This window comes from Porites lutea, chromosome 11, assembly GCF_958299795.1.
Source record: "Porites lutea chromosome 11, jaPorLute2.1, whole genome shotgun sequence".
In the NCBI taxonomy this organism is placed as follows: Eukaryota; Metazoa; Cnidaria; class Anthozoa; order Scleractinia; family Poritidae; genus Porites; species Porites lutea.
The window spans coordinates 23,356,291-23,371,522 of record NC_133211.1 but is presented as its reverse complement, the minus strand read 5'-3'; the positions used below and the strand labels follow the sequence as shown (position 1 = coordinate 23,371,522).

The window sequence follows — 15,232 nt, the reverse complement described above, 5'->3', positions numbered from 1 at the left end:
TGTGGAAGACCCCTGAAACGCCAATATAACTACAACATTTCAAAACTAAAGAGGCCAATAGAGTTCGCTAAACAAAAACTTAGACGGATTTAATGGTGGATTCATTTAATAAGTACCCCCGAGCCAATGGAACTATGAAAAAAAAAAAAGTGGCAAAAAGACAAAGACTATAAAATAAGGTAAAAATGCAGCATCAGTAAACTTAAAATTATGACAAAAGAGGGAAATGATTTTAAAAATATAAATAATAACAAACACAACAGATATAATAGAATAATATAATAACGAGTTTTCGTTTAGCCTGCGAAACTAAATGAATGTTCTCTTTACTTAAATGACACATTCTGCCGGAAAAAAATATTAATAATAATAAACTTACCTAATACTATAAGTTCTACTTCGGTCTCTTGAACACCAAACACATTCTCGGCGCGGCACGTGATCACTCCCTCGTTTTCAAACCGAATATAATTTAGCTCAAACTTCTCGTCACCGGTACTGTTGACTCTACTTTCGTTTTCGTGTATTTTAAGACGTACAGACCAAGTGATTTTAGGTTGTGGATTCCCAGATACGGAAATACTTAGTGTCAGATTACCGCCTTCCTTAATGAAGATGAGTGGTGGGGGCTTGCTTGTGAATCGAGGAGGGGCTGTTGAACAATTGCATTCATTATAATAAGCTATTAAATACTAATGTGATATCCAACTAAAATAAAATAATAATAACAATAATAATAATAATAATGTTAAAACTAACGAGATAATGTTCCGACGTTTCGTAACCTCATCTGTGTCAGCTGTGTTGTGAGACCAAACCACAGCTAGTAGTGCGATGATGTACCAGTCTTAATGTAACCTGCGCATGACTTTACACGCGCGTCTACTGGATGGCCACAACAGTACGCTACTGTTCTGAAAGTAAACACCACGCGGGCAACATCCCTGACGAACTCCTGAGATGCTTTAAAGCAGCGCAAGTGTTGAAAAAATACAGGAACAACTTTTACTGTCTTGTCAAAGAAATGCTGTTCATGGAACAATTCTGAAGATCTCGCTTGACTGCGCAAACGGATTCAATCCCTGCTGCTTAAGTCTTAGTCTAGCTTTTTCATTTTTTAAACGCAAATTAAGAGTTCTTTCAAATCTTTTTGATCTCGCATTTATTTCCAAAAAAAAAAAACTACAACAACAGTCATACGATTAATTTAGTATAGTGTAATGACAGTAGATATCACAATTTTACTCACCAAACATTGCTACATCTGCTTGATTAGATGTTTGTAATTGTTCCACAAGGTTTTGAAGCACTGTAACATTAACGTCTGGGTTCTTTCCTGGTTTTCCTCGAGGGCCCTTTCTACCTGCAGCGCCGTTTTTTCCTGGTGTTCCTGGACGACCTCGACGGCCACGAGGTCCCGGTGCTCCTGTTTGTCCTCGCGGACCCGGTGCCCCTGGCTGCCCAGGGGGTCCTGGTTGTCCTGGTGGACCCTGTGGACCTGAAGTATGGATATTTTCATCGGCTGATCATTAGTCATTCACTTACCGTTAAAAATGCGAACTACGATCGAATTTTATTCTACCCTTTTTATTAACAGCTTATTCATGGTAGTCAGTCATTTACATAAGAGGCAGCTTGACCAAGCGCTAAGAGCGCTGGAGAATGTCCAATATGCCCCGCCATGAAAGCTAGCCGAATTTGTTCTCGGTGGCCATGGTCCCGAGTTTTTCTAACTCTTAGTTCACCCAAGCCCTGATGTAAATAGCGAACAGGTTTGCCTCCGGTTTAGTGGGATCATGACCTTGTGGGGCACAATGAAAATTCATGTGCCGCATTCTCATTAGGACGTTCACCCGCATACCAGCTTTCTTGCAAGCTACTCCTGCCGAGATGGCTTATCTATAAGAATAGTGCCTTTGTAGAATGGGCTGTGCCAAGACGACGTGTTCTTATTTCTTTTGGCAGACTGTATCTGCATGTATATTGCACTTTGTTTGTCAAGTCCGTGACTTCGGGTATCAATTTTTAAAAATACCCCGCAAACAGTATTTAAAATCTGTTTGAAAATAAATTTGGTTGACTTTTTTTCCTTAGAAGTATATTTTTTACCATTGAGGACAGCCGGGTTTTTCCAAAACAGCCTGTTTAAATTAGGTTTGGAAACAGGTTTCCATTTAAATACCTTTTAAATGAGGATAGTTTGTGAAAATACTGTAAAAACAGCTAGTTTTAATCCTGTTTGGAGAGATTTCAAGGTGTTCGTCATTTCAAATCACAATTTAAATTGAACTGCCTCTTACACCTTCTTCAAACATGTTTTAACTGTGCTATTTATGAGCTGTTTAAGGTCGTAGACGAGGAAGTATATTCAAAATAGTCTTTAAACATCATAATTAAAACCTGATTTTAAACTTTACTTGTACAAACTACTTTTTAAATCTTTGATTTTAGGTTCTTCTTTTCAAAATGCAGTTTAAATACGGTATTTAAAAAATTTTTAGCAACTCGTCAGTACTCTTTTTCCGAAAATATAGTTTAAATAGTGTATTTAAAATGTAGTTTTGATAGCAAATATGTTTCAAATACAAGGAAAACCTGGGAAAATGTTATATATATATTTTAAATAGATGTCAAATACAATTCAAACTTCTAACGCTATTTTGGTTTTAGTCGTAGAATATGATAAAAATAGTTTTTAAATCGTTTAAATTGGTGCGGGTGGTTACTAAACAACAAGTTCCTGTCAATTAAAACGCCTAAAAGATTAAGTTCATCCATTGGCTGTACTATGAAAGTGTCAATTCCGACATCACGCCGAGTGGAGTCGGTCGATATAATCAGTTGCTTGATATTTCCTTGGGTTTCCCGGCAGGAAATTCTCACTGTACCATCTCGACGCTTGTCTTCCATCACCTGTTGATCACCATTACCGCCTCATAAGGGCTTTTAAGTGCGTAGTAACATTATGGTCATCTTCGTATACTGATAAGTGACTGTCGCGCTGAATATAGAACAGATCATTCTGGTAGATATTCCATAGCATGGGCCCTAGTGAGGATCCCTGAGGACATCGAATTGTCAAAGATAGTTTCGAACTTATCCCTAAATTGATAGCAGAGCAATTGCTCAAAGATCTTATCCAGTGCCGGTAACAAAGTCACTGGTCTGTAATTGGCTACATTTTGCGGATCCTCTTTCTTGTACACTGGTACCCATTCTCCCCTTTTCCACTCCTTTATAGGCCATTCGCTCTCCTGAATTACCTTATTAAATATCACCGTTAGAGGTTCTGCAATCTCATCTGCTACCGGCTTAAGCAATTCTTAGGGACAGCCCATCAAACTCTGTTGCTTTATGAGGGTTAATAGCCCGAAGGGCGTCCAAAGCGTCTATATTTATTTGATCCAAGATTATGGATCATTTTGGTAAACAAACAGTAGTCATTAACCAAATTACGCAGCAATTAAGTAAGAAACTACCCTTACCAAATTCAACACTGTTTAACTAATTATGAAAGATTATATTACAATAACAATTAGAACAGTTATATTTCCCCGTTCCAAACTATTCAGCTAAACAATTACTAAAAGCTAATAGCTATTAATAGCTGTAAGTTTCCGTGACGGAACTGAGCAAAGCTAACACATCTAGGTCAAGAGAAAAGAAAAACAATTTAAGCCCAACATGCAGGCACTGACCTTTCATACAGATGACTTTTCCACTTCCATTGACCACGTCATTAGAAACCTTACAAAAGATTAGGTAAGAAAAAAAAAGAAAGAATGAAAGAAAGAAACAACACGTGAAAAAAAAAAATGATGTAGCTTCTTACAAATTATAATCAATTCGACGAGTCTTTTCTCCCCGCACCAGCCCCCACGCAAGTAAACCATTTTGTTTTCCATCCCTTCCTTATCATGAAGAAATAAACGACATGTCAAGCCAGTTGCTAAACTGAAGCATGGAGTTAACAACTTAACACCAAGAGCACAATATAACCTTTGATCAAACTAAGAAATAGGCAAAACAACAACAAACAAAATGAATTCCCAAGATTCTAAAACAGAAACTTCCAGTATAAGGTATATACCGTTCTCTTATGCTACGAGTGCGCGTAAAAATTCCCAGCTGCCGGTGACCCTCTCCTAACCCGAGGCGAATTTCCCAATCTCTCTAAAGACCATCAAATTCCTCCTCAACTACAAGAGAATGGATTGAGGAAAGTAAAGTAAGTAGTAAGGAGTTGTGTTGACGTCTATGCCAGCATTACTGGATTCTCGGACTGCTTGCGTACTAGGCACTTCTCTTCGAATTAATGAAAGTTCATTCTCCAAGTAAAAAACTTTGTAGGAGAGAAAAGTGACTGATGTGAGTGTAAAAATCAGATGAAGTCCTGAAATAACGGTGGAGAGGTTCGTCGAATCACGACCTGACGCCATACTCGCACCAGCGAGACTCGACTGATAAGCGGTGGGATAACTGCTAGTTTTAACACATCAATTTGACAGCATGACACGAAATCCTAGATGTGTTTTTTAGCCTTGTTTATCAGGCTGTAAAATGTCTGCAACATTTTTTTACATCCATGCTACCCAAACTGATATCTTTAATTTGCATAAGCAATAAAAGCAGTCAAGCGACATTTTTGCCCTTTTATACATTTCCGAAAACATTATGAACTGCTTTTAGTTTGGCCAAGGTTGCGCTAAACTTATGTTATTTTATTAAGGATTATTCTAGAAACTGACCTTTAGGGCCAACTCTCTAAGATTTGGATCGGAATCGAATACTTTGATCTCATGCAGTTACTATTTTTAAATTTAAATAGCAATGTAGGAGTTTTGTGACCGGTACCGTACGGGAGAGCGGGAGGTCAGTGCCGTATCTGCGAGAGTTGGCATATATGTGTTACAATAATCTATAATTGATACTGAATAATATTTCCTGAAGCCGGAGTCACCACAGTATCAAATGGTGGCCACATGCTCTCCTCTTCCATCCGGCTGGAATTAATGGGCCAATGCTCCCACTTGAAAGTTTGCCTTTCTTTTACATGTACATAATGTCATTACCTCTTTTTGAACCAGGAATTTCTATTTTCATTTAACGGTTAAGCAGTCCGTTTATTTAGTAAAAACCGTAAATTAAAATTGCAATCTATTTTTAAATGGTCTCATCCTCAAAGATGTTCTATCACCCTAGACCTGGTTAATGTCCGCAGGCCTCTCTCCAGCTCTCTGTGCTCTCTTTATTATGATTCTCATGACAATACTGCAATAGACATTTTTAGCTTGTATTTTTGGCATGTGATGTGCCTGTCACTCTAGAGATTTTGCCTTATTCGAGGGTCCACAATAGGGTTCTCAAAGCCCGCCTTCCCGCTTAAGCTTGTTTTTCCTTCTCAATCCCGTTATCCCGCCTGTTTTTACGTCCGAATCCCGATACTGCCCTAATTTTTTTTACGAGTTTCTTGCTTTCATTATTGAAATATTTAAAATGTCATACAATGTACTGAAGACTTGCCTTCTTGCAATAGGCAGCTTTGATGTTTAAGATTCTTGACTTAACCATTAATATTAACCATTAACCATTAATAGCCCATTTACCCCCCATGTGGAGCCCGTGGTCCTAGGCTAACCCATTAACTGTAACTTTATTTTCTTCTTTTTTTTTTTCGTGTAAGCGCATCAGTGCAAAAAAAAAGGTTTACTTCGATCTGAGTTCTGGCCATTTGGAAACAGCCAGTTGAGTTGGGTAGATGGATGTTTCTATTGTTTTACTGCTAGATTGCATTAGGCGATGAAGCCACACTGAATTGTCTACGCTGACTACGGGTCATGGCAAATGTGTATGAACACACTGGTTGTACAATTGATAAAATGTTCTCTCTTATCGAAACACAAACCTCTTACGGAATCGAACAACACAATCAAATGCAGACAACCCCCAAAAGTTTACTTTTCCACCCTTCTTGGACTTGGTCCCCGATTTCTTCCTCTTTTGTACTGCTACTTGTACTCATTCCTGTTTAAAATTTTTTTATTTTCTTCCATTCTTGAATCCGCACAAAAATAGGTGCACTTGACCTGGAATAGTTTGCAAAACAGTCTTTTTTTTCTCACAATAGGTTTTAAAAGATGCGAAGTACGGGCGAAGACTATAAAATTACGCGCGTATTTTTCGCGTCTCAGTGCATAGTCTAATTCGTTTTTTGGCCTCACTCCGGACCTCTCCTTTGACCGTTTGCGCACGCCGTCTTTACAAAGTACCGGAATAAGACGAAAACACGCAAAGGTAATAATGGATAAATTTGACAGGCTTCATTTCCTTGACGACAAATAGATCCTCGCACAAGGGCTGTGTACAAAAAAGAGTCAAAATGTGGTCACGACAAAACTTAATTCCCGTATTCCGCTACTTTTCCCTTACGATTCCCGCATCCCAACCCAATAAAAATAGGAGATCCCGCTCCCGCTTGTTATTAAAATTCCTGCTTCCCGATCTCTTTTTTAGCTTGCATCCCGAGTATCGCCACAAAAAATAGCCAAATCCCGTATCCCGCCAAACCTATTGTGAACCCTCGGATGCCGAGCGATTTTACAAACGAAACGCTGCACGTCACCAAAATCAATTTATCTTTATTAATTACAGCTAAAGTCCCTCATGAAAAGTTCCTTAGAATGAGGGACTATCGAGCTTCTTCAAACCCGCGAATTCGTTTTGTTTTTTTGCAACAATGCACCACTAAGCAAAGCTGTCACAGTATAACAAAAGACAAATCTTTTCCCTCCTGACCCTTCCGAGCTGACGCGTCCATTTCGTCAGTTTCGCGTCTGCGTTGTTCACTTAGTTCTGGCGTGCACTGTATTGGCTGAAAATCGATATCGGTCAATTATTTACCAATCAGACTGTCCATACCAACAGCTCTCTTCCTCCCCTAGTTTCTAGGTCTACAGTCAAGTTTGTACTTGCATGACTCTACATGACTGTACATATGTATTAGCGGAGCTCTGGCGCGCGAAGCGCGCCTGCGGAGCACCATGGGTAAGTAAATCTACCCATCCCAGAAAATTTGGTAATCACGTGACCGTACACCGCCCTCAGCCCGCCCGCCCGTCCGTCCGCACCACAGGGCAACCACTGTTCAGTCTCACACTTTCTAGCTAGTTTGGGAGCACAGGAAGACTGATATTGCAGACATATTACACATCAATCTTGTGATCAACTGACAGCTGTCAAAACAGGGTATCCGCTGACCGGTATCACCTGATCGTATCGCGGGCTCAGGTGTCGACCCATCGAGGTCGAGTATCTTTTTGAAGTTATCCGCTGACAAGTTACTAATTTTCAAATGATTGCAGGCTCAAGTTTAATTTTTAAATTCATATGAATTATGTTGTGTTTTATATGTGCCGCACAATTAAAATTTTGATTTCAAACTGACCTCGGAAGCTAAAAATTAAGCCAGTTTTTACAGGCAGGGAGGACATGCTAGTTGCTTTTGACTTTTCTCACCAAGGTCACGCGTTGGTCACGCTCTACGTCCAATTTTTATACTCTGATTGGTCAAAATTTGACAGGTGAGTTCACGCGGAAAATTTATGCAGCATCTTGAAACTTGTTTACTTTGACAGCTGAAGCTGACAGAGTTTTGTGTCAACTTGTGATGTTTTTAACTGTCTTTTTCCACTGAATGTACAAAGTGAAATTCAGCTGCTATCAAGAGTCTTCTGTTATTCATGGCTAGTTTGTTTATCGGGTTTTTGGTTGAGAAATACGTCGCTTTGGCAAAGTCGGAAATCCGATTTCGGATGGCATCGTTTTCGTTTTTCACCTTGCTTGATGCGTGAGAGGGTTGAAAAGTCTGAAGCGATTCTGGCCTTACTTGATAGTTTTTAGTGCATCTCGAAAGGTAAGCCTGAGTAATTATTGAATTTGATGTTTGTTTTTTATATCTAATTTAATGAAGTCGAGCGTAGTTTACGCGGCTATTTGGTTTATGCACGTTTGTAAGATTTAAGACAATGATCTGACCGAGAGTGACCGAGTATCAGGGTTGATTATGAGCTTATGGAACTTTAAAAAGCCTTTAGACATTTTCTCACCGCAAATAGAAAGAAAACGTTCCAAAGAATATTTGGTTATAATCTGGCTGCAAAAGTAAGCTTTGAGCGATTTTCTTGCCTCGAGTTCATCTTTGAAAAAAGCAAACACCGGGAAGCCGGCTTAAAACGTAAACAAGGATTTTCAGAGACACTTTAATACTTGTCTTTGTGAATGAAAATTGTTGTCTCTGTATATGTTTCACCGAATTATTTTCCCTTTCTTTATTGATTGTTAGTAGTCTCTTTTGCAATTTTAATCGCTGTGCCGTTTGTTTTCAGTCGCTCATGAACATCGCTTGCAGGAGTAGTCAAAATGCCGCGCGTATCAAACGCTTTTGAAGATTACAGATCGTTATAGAATCATTAAATCAAAAATAATTACATAATAAATTCTTTATTGTGTTGAAGCGTATAACTATATTAATCTTAATTTAAACAGTCAACTTGTCAAAAGTGAGAACCGGCTAGCCGTATAGGTGATTTTGGAAATTTTTTTTGACGGTTTCGCTAAAAGCCCACGCGTGCTTCGATCGTCCTGAATATTGAATGAGTGCAATTTGTATTGCAAAAGTGTGAAACACTGCATTCTGTCCGAGGTCTGCTGTACGATGAAAACGGCGCCTCATGGTACTGTTTCACCTCAGATGTGATGTACAAAAAGTATAAAAGGTTGGTTTACACGTCCCCAGACTTGTTGGCAAGATTTTGTAAAGTAAACATGTCGAACGCAAAAAATTCGGCCTGATTTGTTTTCCAGGCCTAATCTACTGTGATCAAGAGCCACTATGGCTCTTAAATGTGATCGAAGATGATTGCTATTTTTGGGTGTACGTATAAAGGCTATCAACTCGATGTAAGATTAAGTTCACTCTTAGCTTGGACTGTTTGCAAATTATTTTTCTCGAAAGTCACGTAGTCTTCCCTCAAAAGTCACATGAATGTGCTCTAAAGTTAACTGATTTGTGGAAGACAAGTTTACTATTTGATTTGAATTATAAATTCGAGTTAATAGGAGCTTCGCTTTTAGCCCTGGCTAAATCTATATATTACAATGTGTAACTGTAGTTATAACAGAACTTTTTCTAATGATTATTTCAGTTTGGACAATGTTCCTGCTGTGACGGCACTCTTTTTCAGGGATGGTCTGACCATGGGATTAGGAACCAGTACAGGACATGTGAGTTCTAAAACCACACACTGCTTTCTGTTATTGTACCAGGCTTGGACAAAATTATGCCTTTGTTTTAATTTCTTGTTTAATTTTTGGCTGGGATCATGGTGGCCTAGCTTCTACCAAAAAGCACTCCCACAATCTTATCCTGCCAGCTTTGCGGCAGGCGATTTGAAGCGTGTAAAAGAAATGTTTTGCCTTTTGTCATCACACAAACATCTGTTATTTTTGGCAGGTTCTGCTGTATGATCTTCGCTCCACCAAGCCTTTGTTAATTAAAGATCACCAATACGGTCTGCCGATTAACAGCATTGCATTTCAAGACAAGCTTGGCGTTGTCTTGTCAGCTGATTCTAAGATTCTAAAAATCTGGGACAGAGAAACAGTGAGTATAGTTTCATATCAAAACTAAAACGGTTGAAGCTAACCATAACGGCCACCTTGGGGACAGACAAAAGTGGCCCTTTTGGAGAGGTGGCCGTTATGGGGAGTTAGGGGGTGTAAATAAGAATTTTGTTTTAGGGAGCACAACATGTTTATTGCGACAAAACTTTGCTTAAAAACATTTTAAGAAATTAAAAAGAAAAAAAACATGACGACGTTACGACGTTCTCAGAGGTCATTATCAAGTCAAAAGAAAATAGCGTACATACTCAGAGTGAGTCCATTAGTGCGAAACTCTTTGTTTAACTTGTAGCATATTTTGACTCGTTACTTTTCTTTTCTTTTCTTTTTCTTTTCTTTTCTTTTTCTTTGATCTATTATACTTTCTTGTATGCGAGAACGTCGAAACGACGTTTTCTCCAAATGTTTTTAAGCAAAGTGTTATCGCAATTTTTTATAGCCAGGGGCTGAAGGTGTTTTGCTTTTTATTTTTTTATTTTGACATGAACAACACTCTTATCCCTTGGTTTTTGTATGTCATAGGGGAAACCATTCACATCAATAGAACCATCTACAGACAAAAACAATTTGTGTCTTTATCCTGATTCAGGTGAGAACTGCCATAACTTTAACATAAGTACATGTAAAGGGAATAGTTAGATGGTATCATTTGTCTTGTAGTGGTTATGTTGTACATGTACGTAAAATCGATTTAATATAAGGTTCAATCAGTTTTCAGCCTAGTTTGATTTCAAATTTCCCTTGTTTCCTAGCCCTAATTATTCATAGGAGAGAAAGGAAATCCTGGTTTAACCTGAAAAAAGATTTTACCCAGAACAGTTACGCTTTAAATTTACCAGTATGAGATTCATAACTGCCGTGGCAGTTTTGATGTTTTCCGGTTTTTCTTGGTCAAGAAAGTTTGCTTTAAAGTAATATCTCTCATATCTCTCTAAGTGAATTTATAACTCATAGTTCTATCCTTCCAATTAAGATACTTTTCCTTGCGTCTCTGTCTAGTTTTTTGTCCATTTAATGCATATACATCCTTCATGGCCATGTATTATGGCCGTACATCAATATGTACCATGTGCGTTGTCACTATGACTTGTTTTTTAGCTCATGGTATATTGCATCGTACTTTTTCAATAGGTTTAGTGTTCATGGCAACTGAATCGCCCAAAATGTTGGTCTACTATATCCCAGTAAGTCTAAACTATAGTCCATGTAAATACTCAAGCTTTTTTTATTTTCGATACTGTTTCAGTGTAGCTCAGTCTTCAAATTTTTATTGCCCTAACAGGGCAGTTTCAACTACACACTATATATTAAAAATCCAACGGAAATTTTGTTTAAACCTCTGGGTCCTGTTTAAGTGTGTCTTTGACTAAGGACAGTTTGAAAAGGAGGTTACTAAAATCGGAAATCTGGGTTTCAGAACCATTTTTCCCTCGTTCTTTACGCTTCTTGCCGCTGCTTGTGAGCGAGAAGACCTCTATCTAGCATCCAGGATATGGCTGGTACGGTCGAAAACTTGACCGGCGCGGTGTGAACACCATAACCGAATAAATTTTTACACGAACAAGGTGCGGATAAAGTAGCTCCGACAAAAAGGACAACATAAGCTTACGTCTTGTTTTGTTTTTTCCCTTCCGTTGTTTTTTCGCCGGCTCTCCACAGTTTTCTTTATCGACAGTGAAACAAACGAAACTATTCCGCTCCATTTCTGAAATGTTTCTCACTTTTTTAACGAGAAAAAACTCTTTGGGAAAAACTTTTCTCCTCGAATGTGTGCGAAGCGGCGCTCAGCAAGCTGCAAGAAAATGCGGAAATTTTGGCGCGAAACTCACACACCTCTGTGGCTTCTGATTGGACGTATCATTTTTCTCACATGTGAAAAAACATCGTTCGCGATTCTGATTGGACGTATCATTTTTTTGACGTGTGAAAACCATCGTTCACTCCTCTGATTGGCTAGAACTCATTTGCGTATCAAAATTCACAACACAACTTTTCTGTCCTGTACTAATTTTCTGCACATACACGTTAATCGCCCACAAGGCCGAATTTTATGCCTTAATGTTTGTTCTTTATGTTTCTTTACAGTTTATGATGACTACAAGTTTGTGACTAAGCAAGACCTGGAGAGTTTAGGTACAGTGAAGCTATAGTATGGGATATATAGTTCTGAACTACTGACCGATCGTTACGTCTGTTTACTTAGCTCTATCGTTTCAATTTTTATTGTTATTCACATGGTACATGTATTTCATTAGGCATTGCGACACAGCTGTTAGCAGCTATCATTTCCAGTTTTGCCTAACAACAGCCGTGGCTAAATGACACCCTGTAAAACAATTAAATCACCTTTCTTCCGCCTCTTAATGACGTTCTTGAGTGCGCACGTGTCGATTGGAATATTGCTTTCCTTGGCCGTCACCTGCACTTTATTGGGGAGCCAACCACATCATAGGTATCAGCTACAATTAGGGTCATCAGCCGAGAAAAGCTGAGTTTCACTCAATAAGATTGCATTGTAATCTTTTAACTTTTAATCTTTTTGTATCCCTTAGGTCTGGCACATTTGATGGGTACCAACCTATTGCGGGCCTACATGCACGGATACTTTATAGACATGCGTCTCTATCACAAGGTAACCATGGTAATTCGTACTCGGAAAGTTTGAGTGTAGTTGTACACATTCTAGAGTATAGTCGTATATACTGTCAGTTATTTACTGACAGCACTTGGTTGAAGTTGATGTTGACGTGGACTGGATGTTGATGTTTCTTTTTAAATTTCTTCCCAGGCCAAATCTATTGCCGAACCTTTTGCATTTGAAGAATATCGCAAGAAACGCATCCAGGATAAGATTGAGGAGGAACGCGCCAACAGGGTCAAGCTAAAGGTAGGCAAAATTAAGGTGTCATTTACTAGTATGTTTGTTTGAAAACGATGCTATATTCGCATTATCTTGGGCGTTGGACACAGGTGGAAATGAGGTACATTTAATCAGATTGGAAACTAACACTTACACTGCTTTTTGTCTTTTGCTAGAAACTTCCCAAAGTAAACAGAAACTTGGCGGAAAAACTGATAGAAGAGAAGAGGGATACTAAGAAACATACGGTTTCGGTATGTTATTGTAATCTGCACTCTATGTCTTCTTCTTCTTCTTTCAAGAAACCCCCACCTCCTTCAAAAATGAAGATTCTTGTGTCAAAGAGTGTGAGAGTATATGTAGAGTCATTCACGTAGACTTGTGGGATTACATGTAGATGTAGATTACATGTTTTTCGTTTTCAGTTCATATTTAAAAGGTAATTTTTAATTGATTTAAAACGTTGACACCCTTTTCGGCATAGTTTTTAATATTTTCGAAGTCGTTTGCATTGCTGACTCGGGCCCCGTCCACAAGTATCCGTTTTTGTCTGAAAACTACGGAGACTTTTTTCCCTCCGTTTTCAAAAAAATGCGCGTCCACACGAGGCGTATTCGAACCGTTTTAGCCCGTCCATACGAAAACACTAAACAATGGAAATACGATAGCACTCCTCACAGAGTATGCATTATGCTAGTAGTATGTATAACATCATCGTATTCGAAAACCTCTGTTTTCATCCGTCCACACGTAAACGAGTGGCCAGCGTTTTCAAAAATCTTCACTGTGGAGAGCGTTTTTGAAAAGATGCGTTTTCGGTGACCGTTTTCCCCGAATGCGTGTGGATGGTAGGTACAACCGGAGAAAGAATCTCCATTTTTAAACAAAAACGGATACGTGTAGTCGGGGCCTCAGACTTCAAGTATTTGCCTTGATTATTCCGCCTTGTTTACTTGTCGCTTTGCTTTGTTTTTCAGTCTTCTGACGTCAGCAATCCTTTGGGAGATGACAGATTCTCGGCCATGTTTTTGAACCCAGACTTCCAGGTGGACGAGGAAAGCGAGGTAAAGCAGAGTTACATTGCTCAAGTGTTGTATAATATTTATCAAGATGCTGTCAACGTAAAAATGTTTTTGCGCTCTAGAAACTGAAAAGCTCTGAAAAGAACGGTCGATTATGGCCGGCGCTAAATTACCGTCCGACTATGGTACGATAATGGATAAGAAATTAGGAAAACCAGGAAATATTTCTTCCAAGAATAGCCCAATTCTGAGTTTTCTTAATCCTCTGTAAAAACGTGGCCTGTTGCACAACCTTTCATGGCACACATGTATGAAAATGAATGTGAATGAAAACTCATCTTCATATAGAAGAGTGAGTACCACGAGAGGCTTTTGAAAATCAATGAGGCCAAAGATATATATCGGCGATATCCTTTTGCTTGATGTCTCTTTCATGGGCCCAAGATTCTACTCTGTTCAGAAAGGTCAAAATAACTGAACACTCCTCCTTAACTAAGTAAGCTAACAAACGTCCCACACTTAAAAGGGCTGACCTTTTCAACATTACCTTAGAGTCCTGATTTTGTAAGACCTTCTTGATCTTTTATGTTACCTCTCATCCCGGTAGCCTGCGCGTAGATGTCTCATATTTCGTCTTTGCACGCGTTTGCACCCGGGAAGTCAATAAAACCCGTTACGTTCATGGTAAAGTGGTAAAAAACACGTAAAACGTTTTCGTCACTCCTTATTTTGTTTGGAGGGTGAAGCGAGACAGATATTTTGTCTCTTTAATCTTACGTATGTTATTTGTCAAGGTAAATTGAGACCCTTGAAGAATTTTATGTAACTGCCAGTGAAATTGTCCTTACATTTTTTTTTTTGAAGGAATACAAACTTCTTCATCCAGTGGTTTCCAAGCATGAGAGAGAAAAACAAAAGCGGCAGAAGGAAAAGCAGAAGTTACTGGAGCAGTTCGATGAAATAGAGGTGAAGGCTGGAAAAAATAAATATCTTGAGTCCGAAATATCAACTCACTTCCTTGTATTAAGGAAGAGTAAAAATTATTCTGCCTAACTATTTTAAAGCATTCTTAAATGTTTCTGTGAACATTACAAAATTGAAAGTTTTGACAAAAAATGACAGCTGAAGATTTGTTAGATTTTTTTGCAACCATTACCCTTGAAGCAGCTCTAATACCAGCGTTTATGTTCTCCGCACCATTCTCCATATTTTAAATGTAGACATTTTGTCTGATTAAGCTGTTTTAGTGAAAGGAGAAATTAGATTCTGGTCACTATTAGGTTTACTAACTAAATAATCCTGGAACTCTCACTACTGGTTACTGGACTTCATGCTTCGAAACTACAATTAGATTTTCTTATTATATAGGCGAATCTTGTTGCGTTTCATTTTTGCTGATAAGAATGCGAAATATTGAGACGTCGTCCTATATAAAAGTAAAGGTCAAAAGTTGAAAGAGCTCGTCAACTTGAGCAATTTGTGTAATTTTCAGCTCTTCCAAGCAATATCAAAGGAAATAGCACCTATCGAAAACTTCGAAATTGCTGTTTGGTAAAAACATTAAAGAGCTCATATATTTTTGTAAAATTTCGAGTTTTAAAGAGAGTATCTCCAAACTATTCGGTTTTTTGGGCTAAAATTTTCAGAGACAACTTGTATGGTTATGCCC

The 15,232-nt window shown here is 38.5% G+C and overlaps 1 protein-coding gene across 1 annotated transcript; it reads left to right on the top strand.

Moving 5' to 3' along the window:
* Window positions 1–9,156: 9,156 nt before the first annotated feature.
* On the top strand, window positions 9,157–14,616 carry LOC140953351 (nucleolar protein 10-like). Its single transcript, XM_073402838.1, has 10 exons — window positions 9,157–9,282; window positions 9,512–9,661; window positions 10,204–10,270; window positions 10,813–11,010; window positions 11,722–11,814; window positions 12,234–12,313; window positions 12,470–12,568; window positions 12,718–12,795; window positions 13,519–13,605; window positions 14,428–14,616. Exons 1-10 carry the CDS (start codon window positions 9,157–9,159, stop codon window positions 14,614–14,616), a joined length of 1,167 nt encoding a protein of 388 aa, XP_073258939.1.
* Window positions 14,617–15,232: the final 616 nt, after the last annotated feature.

What these genes read in the sequence shown, in the direction of transcription:
- LOC140953351 (XM_073402838.1), top strand. Translation starts at nt 9,157, where the DNA reads ATGTGTAACTGTAGTTATAACAGAACTTTTTCTAATGATTATTTCAGT. An exon ending in ACATGCGTCTCTATCACAAG is followed by an intron (nt 12,314 to 12,469) that starts GTAACCATGGTA and finishes ATTTCTTCCCAG; the next exon opens with GCCAAATCTATTGCCGAACC. An exon ending in CCAACAGGGTCAAGCTAAAG is followed by an intron (nt 12,569 to 12,717) that starts GTAGGCAAAATT and finishes GTCTTTTGCTAG; the next exon opens with AAACTTCCCAAAGTAAACAG.